Genomic DNA, 9,130 nt, shown 5'->3' with positions numbered 1-9,130 from the left:
GCTAATTCAATCCTTAAGCTCCACACCACACTTCACGATACATTATGTATTTCAATAAGCGTATGTTACTTAATCAACTGCGAAGGGTTCAAGGGTTCTCAGGTTTATCGCACAATTGGAGACGGTGTACAATCAACCTGCTCATTTAAGCATACATATATGTCTACTTATAATGTGTTACATACATCATACATATATACTACGGTTTGGCTCTTATTTCTCTTGTACAAGTAGTCCTAATATGGCAAATGGTAAACCAAGAATGTAAACTGGAGCTGTTAATGGGTGACACTTAATACTATGTGATTATAAATGTTTGTATTTAGGAATGATAAAACAGCAGTTATACGCTACGATTTGTTTCTAATTACTTTCAATTTGAAATAAAGAATACTGAACTTGAAAAAAATAATTGTGTTTGTAGGCAAACGAAGAAAAACCGCCTTCAATTATATCGACAAGTAATACAACGTAGGTAGACAAGAAAATTGTCGAGTAAATACACATTATCAAAGATTACTCCAAAAGTTGTAATCAGATCTCAATGAAATTTAAATGTGACCTGATAAACATCGGCTTTATATTAAATTAAAAATCATCAAAATCGGTACACCCAGTAAAAAGTTATGCGGCTTTTCGAGAGTTTCCCTCGATTTCTCTTGGATCCCATCATCAAATCCTGGTTTCCTTGTCATGGTACAAAACTATTGATATCTCGTTTCCAACGAAACGAAAAGTCTACCTACGTTGTATTACTTGTCGATATAATTGAAGTCAGTTTTTCTTCGTATGCCTGCAAACACAATTATTGTTAGTAAGTACTAGCACTAGTTATTAAGCTTTTATTTTTATCTTTTTTACTAACAATTATGGATCTTTTGTCATCTGACTAACACAAATTTTTATTTTTATTTTTATTTTTATTTATTACTTAATACAATAGATGAACAGACGATTCGAGACTCACTAACCGCAGTCAATGACAATTTAAATGATATGATTATACTAAATAGTTTTTAATGTAGCTTTTGTAACATTAATAACCCACTATACATTTTTATTGAAAATAAGTATTTCTTTTTAAAAATCGATATTATTTTATTTTAATATGTATATATAGTTACTGCACCGAATTTATAGTGATTAAAATGAGAGATTTTTTTTCTATCAATGTTATGGTAATAGAAAAGCTTTCAAATCCGATTCAAAATACTATATGATTCTAAATGTATGTAATTAGGAAAGACAAATAGCAGTTATAAGAAATATCGGTACGATTTGTTTCTTAATTACTTTGAATTTGAAATAAAGAATGCCGGACATGGAAAAATAAAGTTTGAAAAACTTGATTTTCGTTTAATGTGTCTTAAATCACTAAATGTAATATCACATTAGTAGGTATATAAAAAAAAAATTGATACACGCTTAAAACTCCTTCTATTCAAATATTTGATTATCCTGCAATGTTTGGTCCGATCCGGACACTCGATTGTTTTGTGCAGGTTGTGGTTTGGCGTTTTGAGGTGTTTGAGCAGTTTGGGCAGTTCGGACAGTTTGGACGGGTATCACAGGGAATTCAGCAAAAATATTCGGTTTTTGAGGATAGCTTTGCGGCCGCTGTCTCTGCTGTTCCAGGGCTTTCCAGTTGATGAACCAGAAAGGTTGGTTATCTTGAGGGAGCTGACCGAGCCGATTGAAAAGATCTCTGTCACCTAATGCCTCAACTGGTAACCGCTGGGTGGTGGTAGTACCATTTTCGCCAAATCTGTTATAATAAATATTTATACATTAGTATAATTTGTTTATTAGTAACAACTGTGTATTTTACACATTAGTATAATGGAATTTATATTATCTTTTAAACATACATACAAAAACTACACCTAAAAATTTTCGAAAACATTAAAAAACTTAATGCATTAAAAATAATAAAATAGTTACTGTTTAAAATCTTTGTACTTAGTCGATTATTCCAACAAAGTTTTCTTTACGTAGCAAAAACATGAAACACTTCATCGTACATCTAAGTTACTTGAAATTACATTTATTAACTATCGCGAATCTGAACGTGTTCAGAAATTATCTTCTGTAACGGAAATGCTATTTAATAACACTATTTCCACAACATTGATTGTTCCCCCACTTTCCTTAAGTTCGGAGTATTTGAGAAGATATAGTTGCAAAGTTTTAATACCTATTTCCTACAGAGTCGTTTCGCGGCGCTGGAGTAACAGTTTCAAGTGCAGGGTAACCAACGGGCCGTCGTCCAGCATACGGCGATCTCTGGCTTGCACAAGTCATTATCAACACTGAGATAAAGAAGAAAAAGACTGATCTCATCTTGATTATGGACTGCAACAAATAAAACACTAATTAGAAAAGTTTCATAGCGAAGCCGTTTTAGGGAATTGTAGTACTAAAGTTAAATTGGAAATATGTGGGATACATTTGTTGTCTTGAAGAAGGACTCGGTAAAATCTTTTTTATTAGACAGGCATTGGGCGCAACCTTTTACACGTTTTAACGTTAATACACAACTCACTATACACAATTCACTGTTTTGTTTATCTTATCTATACTATAATGTTACAAAGCTGAAGAGTTTGTTTGTTTGAATGCACTAATCTCAGGAACTATTGGTTCGAATTGAAAAATTGTTTTTGTGTTGGATAGTCCATTTACCAAGAAAGGCTAAAGGCTATATAATATTTTTGAATATTTTTTATATTAACGCGAATAACACCGCAGGGCACAGTTATTTCGACAATAATTACATATATATTCTTGATCTTTTTCACTCACTTCAGCCTAATACAGTCCACTGTCGGACACAAGCCACCACAAGCTCGTGCCAAAAATATCCTAAGGGGTGTACCATCATAAGGAAACCAGGATCTGATGATGAAATCACAGAGAAATCGAGGGCAATCCTCTAAAATCGTAATGACGACTAGTGCGTTTGTAATTTTTTTTAGCCTACTTACATTATGTTACTTGCCGATGTGATTGAAGTCGGTTTTTTTCGTTTACGAGCAAACACAATTAGGTATTATTTAATTTTGTTTTGCAACCTTAGTTATAATAAAATTTAGTCTATATATCACATACTTAACTTAAATAAGGCTTAATCAAAATATTATTTACTCGTATTATTTAGCGATTATGCAACAACTATGTTTGAGATGAGATAAGTACTTTCCCTATGGTAACTTTAACTTTTCTATAGCAACTACAAAACAAGAGTAATTGTTGTGAAAATATTGACCTTACTACTAGTAAACTCCACTTGTGACTTTCTCTGCGTAGACTAAAGAATTAAACCACAAAGTATATAAATTATAGTATTAATAGATAACAAATGTTACCCTACATAAAGTGCTAATTGTACCAAATATATATTTTGATAAACATATTTGGGGGTGTGAAGAATCATGTCGGGGTCACCAGTTTGGAGGAAGTGTATGAGGAACAGGGTGTATATATATGTATATATATAAATGAGATACACAATAGGATAATGGGAAAACAAGAGGGCTGGTGCATTTTTTGCCCAGAGAATCGGCATAACGATTCAACGGAGAAATGCTACCAGTATTCTTGGCACAATTCCACGTGGACATGGTTTGTACCATAACTATCTGTAAATATTTAAATCTTAAGTTGTGAATTGTAAATATTTACCTTTAATGTTTAATGCACCAAAATATTTATATTAATAAAAACGTTTATAATCGAGACAATTATTCCATTTTCTTAAGATGGCTTGTCGTACAAACGCCTAGCACCAAAAATTTAATTAAAACTTCGAAGCAAACATTTGCTAAATCTTTAGACTGATGAAATACGTAGGATGATAAAATAATTCATTCACATAAATATTATGTTAATGAATTCGTTTTCACGACTAAATATTCGTGTATGAAATTACTTGGAGCTGTTTTCAGTAATACGAGTATTCAGATTATTTTATGCAATGCTCAACACATAAGTAGGTATATAAAAGATATCGTTATAAACATTTTATAATATACGATCAACCAAATAAAAGTCAACGATTATATCATTTACAATTTGACAAGATCCAAGTCCAGCTTCAACCGTCGTTCTTAAAGCGATTTTTAAAAATTATCAAAAAGTTTTTAATATGCAAAAACATAGATCATAATTATCACTTGTATCTTTGACATTAAAAACAAAATAAATTTAATTTATTCATGTAGCGAGTTTCCTGTCCATGTGCTGCTAGCTCGTTGTTGTGACCGAATACGTGCACGTTACACACGTTAGTCTACAAAAATTAAAATGTTTTTCTAGCTATATAAATTTAAGTAACAGTACAAAATTATTATGATTAAGACCGTGATCTCTAAGCAGCTAGCGCACCTGATACAGACGTATGTAAATGTGAAAATGTGTCTTATGTCCGTACGTACATAGTATTTCGTTGTATGAGCTTCGTCAGTTTATAAAAAAATATGATGGTTTATTTTCTATATTTCAAAATTAAAATAAATGTAAATTTACTATGTATATTTGTAAGTCTAAACGAATGAAAATATAAAAATAAGTGTACTATAAATAAACATTAAAATCCCGTCATTAAAATTGTACATCTGAGAAAATTAAACTATTGGTTTTATATAATTTTTATTATACAACGGTTTTTTCTTCGAGCAATGCGTGTTGTCCTGTGTTGACATACGGAGTCAAGACGTGGACACTGACGAAGGGATTGGTCCAAAAGTTTAAAGTCGCTCAACGTGCAATGGAACAGGCTATGGTTGTGGTTTCTCTCAAAGTTAGGATTAGAAATGAGACTATCCGCGAGAGAACAAAAGTAATCGACATAGACCAAAGAATTAGCAAGTTGAAGTGGCAATGGGCTGGTAACATATGTTGCAGGACCGATGTCCGTTGGAGCAGACGTGCCGTAGAGAGGAGATCGTGACTTCGCAAACGCAGTGTGAGACGTCCTCCGCTGGACCGACGATCTACTTAAGAATATTGGTGTAGGCTGAATGAGGATTGCGGAAAACCGGGATGTCTGGCGCGAGCTTGGGGAGGCCTTAGTCCAGCAGAGTAGACTGCAATAGGCTGAACTGACTGACTGATTGACTGACTGACGGTTTTTTAAAGCAATCTGCTTAATATTTTTATTTCATACTTTTAAATATGAGAAAGTAAGTGAAAATATTAAAATATTGTAACAATGAACACGCTATCAAAAAAAAAAGGCATAACTTGAAATTCTCACTTGCGTTTTGAAATGTCAAATCCTTTGCATTGTAATTATACCTACACAAGATTTTGTATTGACGTTTGTTGAGATTTGCGTTTGTGACGAAAACAGGTACGTTTTAATGACGTACGAGTTCTATAAATTATTTGCATACCTGCGTCTGATTAAATTATTAACCGCTAAAGAATTAGCTTTGTGAATCATCGCATTTATCATTAATCGTACAAAGCAATTAGAATGTGTGTGTACGTTTATTTCAACGTATTTGTATCATTAGAATATGACTAAGAAAACACATTAAATTCCTATATGGTAAATCTATGCCAATATTTGTATAATAAAACTAAAAAGTAAGTAAACAAATGATTTGTTTGTTTAAAACGCTATTGCTATTTATAAGCAATAGCGTATACATTAAAAACTTATTTACTTAACCTAAAAACTACTAAACCTTTGCACTAAATGCTTTTTTATTAAAATGGATCTCATTTAATATATTTTTAATATTCCTATACGTATTATACCTAATATTCAAAGCGTTAAATATATATTTTAATATAACCCATTATAAACAGGTAGGTATCGAAAATACGCTGGTAAGTGCAAGAACTCGGAATACTCCCACACTAAGGATAAAATTATGCTAATTGTGCTATTTTTTCTGTTAGCTTTATGTTTTCCGTTCAATTTTATGTATTTTATTATTGTAATTTTATCAACCTCTTAAGTTTCCAAATATATGACAGGTGGACAGATGGCAAAGTTTTGTTCATTAGGTTTTATCGTTGGTTAAGGAACATTGCGAATTAAATTGCAAAGTCCCATTTCTATGCATGTTGTCACATTCATGCACAGACACACATTCAGAGCACACTAAGTCACTATTTATAAACACACCAGCTTACCCGGCCACGCGTCACTGTGGCTGTTCGTTTCGAAAAAATATTACGTTAAAATGTGAATTTTTATCTCCCATCTATTCTCAACAAATTAGCTAACACCGCCATCTATCGGGAACTTATAAAATTAATCAAGATTATGCTTTATCTTATAAAAAAAATAGATTTGTCATTTATTGCAATAAAATATAGCCAATATTTTAAATTGGACAAAGTTTTATATTTGTGTAAAATTTTATTAAAATTGGTACATTGGTATATTGATTAAAAAACTATGCAACTAGCGAGATGTGATGCCATAATTTATATGTCATTTAAAATGAAATTTAAAAAAATAAGAGGAAAAATTGCCAATATCAACGAAGTTGTAAACACAGATATTGAAAATAACATGTCTTATAAAAATTAAAAAATAATTGAATGTCAAATCCGACTTAAAAATACATATTAAGAGGAAACTAAAATCTAACAAATTAAATACGGCTAATTTAAATTATTAATTACTCATTAATTTGTTTTTGAATAATATGTTTTCGCTTGTTTTATAATGCTTTACCTAATACTATAAAATATTGTCAAGCGTTTGTTTATTTAGCTAACTTGAGATGTTTTTCCGAATTTATCGAGGTCACCTTATCGTTTTTTTTACCGCTACATTCAGTACCTAGTAAATCTTAAAATTAAGTTTTTTGAATAATACATATAACTCTATAGATTATTAACAAATAATAAATAGATAGCCTACAATTGTGAAGTATAGTGAACATTTTTATTAAATATATAAAACATTATACATTTTGGCTATAAAAAAAAAACATTTTTTATTTTTGCTTATAATAAAACTGTAAACAAGTTAATTAGGTATTTATACATAAGGTATAAAAATGAGGCCATTCTTTAATATAAACTGAAAAAAAAGAATATAAGTTTTTATTGTTTTTTCTGTCTGAATTCGCCAATATCTGCAGTATACCTTAATCTTGGGTGTCAACATTTTTTTTATGTCACTAGGTCGGCAAACAAGCATACGGCTCACCTGATGGTAAGCGATTACCGTAGCTTATAGACGCCTGCAACACCAGAAGCATCGCAAGCGCGTTGCCGACCCAATCCCTAATCCCCCCAGGAGCTCTGGTCACCTTACTCACCAACAGGAACACAATACTGCTTGAAAACAGTATTATTTTGCTGTGATCTTCTGTAAGGTCCGGTATTACCCCAGTCGGGCTGCTCCATATTTTGAGCAGGAAATTCCTGCTGTGCCCTACCTCAGTTAATGAAAAAACATGCACATATTACTAAACGAATTGAAATAAAACTAATCTCGACTTGAATTCAGACTTTGTACTATAGGACACTGACTTTTTATCCCGAAAATCAGAACGGCTTAAGGAAAAGAGAAATAAGTCAAAATAAGTACTTTCTTAGTTATAACTTATTATCACTGAATCCTATTTCATAATTTTGAAGTTATACTTCTTTTGGTTCGTTAGGGGAAAATGATGGGAGTAAATTTACGATGCGCACGCACACCGTCATAAAAAAAAAAAAAAAAACGATACGTTGAAGTTAGCTAGTCAACAAAGAATAAGTTAGCAACGTGAAGTTAGCTAGCCAATGAAGTATAACTTCTTACGTGCGTATATAAGTACACACACTTTTTTGTACTATTCAGGAGATAATATAATAATTGCCTCTTTAATATTCCAATGTTTCGGTACCGTTTTTGTTTTTAAGAAATTTTAACGAATATTGTAAGCCATAGGTTGTTCTAACTAACTTGAAATCCGAAATATATTAAAACCGTAAACATACTACTCATCTTTCCCTGGTGTATATTTATCTTATAGGTTAATGAACTTGTAAGGGCATTAAATATATCAAATTCAAAAAAAAAATTATTAGTACAGTAATTTAAATTCTTTTTTTTTTTTTTTTTTTTTTGTAATATTATTTGGTACACACTCTCCCCACAACAAATTTTGTTTATTTATAACAAACATTTGTTCAAACTTTAAGTAAGTAGGTATCAATTACTTTTTACTGATTCACTCAAGTTCAAAAACATTTTTAAGCTTGTTGTCCGCGACACTTGATGTTATTGTCTTTTTTTTTATTACACAAATTAATTTATCAACTTAATTTAATTTGTTCTTTGTTAATAAGAATAGGCTTTAATTTTTAATGTTACTAGTTTAATATTAGTTCAAATACATGTAGTATAGTTAAATAAAGATTTAATGGTTTTATATAGTCATTCACAGATTACACGTGTACCGTAATATTCCCACAAATATACACGTGAATAACATACAAACTAATGAATAATGCCTTTTTATAAATATAAGTTCAAGTAATTAAAATAAATTAATACAATTTTTCGTATTTATATTAAAGTAAAAATAAAAAATACTAAAGTAAAAAATAAATAACAAAGGGAATGGGTTATAAAGTTAGAATATTGTAAGTTTTATTACAACAGGAAGATGGCTATTACTTTAATATATTTTATATTGATTTTTTTGTTTTGTTTGTTAATGATCGTGTTTAAATTTTAAAACATTTTTTTAATCCGAAATATTTGTAAAATAAACTCACCTTCATTTCAATTTGATATAAAAGGAAAAAAAAAGAAAAAACAAACACCAAACTTTCAAAGAAAAGTGAAACTTTGATTCAAATCTATCTTCAATGTTTTTATATCTGATGCCGACGACAAACGCAAGCACACTGATTTAAAAGGAGACATCAATTATAAATATTTCAAAAGTGTTAATTGATTGAAAGAGACAGAGTAATAATTATAAGGCGAGTGAAGGAGACAGTCATATATATTTAAAAAAACAGGTAAATGAATCATATTACTTTTATTCTCTCCAAGATAGGTTTTTCCCTGAGGGGACAAAATTAAACCTGTTTTAAGGGTAAATGAGTATTTAAGTACATTTTCGTAATTATTTCATTAAAATGTCTACTGTGTGACGTAAACTAT

At 30.5% G+C, this 9,130-nt stretch overlaps 1 protein-coding gene across 1 annotated transcript; it reads right to left on the bottom strand.

The window, feature by feature from the left end:
* Window positions 1-1,335: 1,335 nt before the first annotated feature.
* LOC123660102 lies at window positions 1,336-8,890 on the bottom strand. Its single transcript, XM_045595209.1, has 3 exons — window positions 8,737-8,890; window positions 2,195-2,352; window positions 1,336-1,765 (listed from the first exon to the last, which is right to left on the bottom strand). Exons 1-3 carry the CDS (start codon window positions 8,740-8,742, stop codon window positions 1,438-1,440), a joined length of 492 nt encoding a protein of 163 aa, XP_045451165.1. The 5' UTR covers window positions 8,743-8,890; the 3' UTR covers window positions 1,336-1,437.
* Between the last annotated feature and the right edge of the window lie 240 nt (window positions 8,891-9,130).

This window comes from Melitaea cinxia, chromosome 15 (assembly GCF_905220565.1).
Source record: "Melitaea cinxia chromosome 15, ilMelCinx1.1, whole genome shotgun sequence".
NCBI lineage: Eukaryota > Metazoa > Arthropoda > Insecta > Lepidoptera > Nymphalidae > Melitaea > Melitaea cinxia.
The sequence above is the reverse complement of the archived record's forward strand: the minus strand, read 5'-3'. Positions and strand labels throughout refer to the sequence as shown.

Coding starts and splice junctions, on each gene's coding strand:
- LOC123660102 (XM_045595209.1), bottom strand. Junction 1,766..2,194: donor AACGACTCTGTAGGAAATAG/GTATTAAAACTT, acceptor TTATTATAACAG/ATTTGGCGAAAATGGTACTA.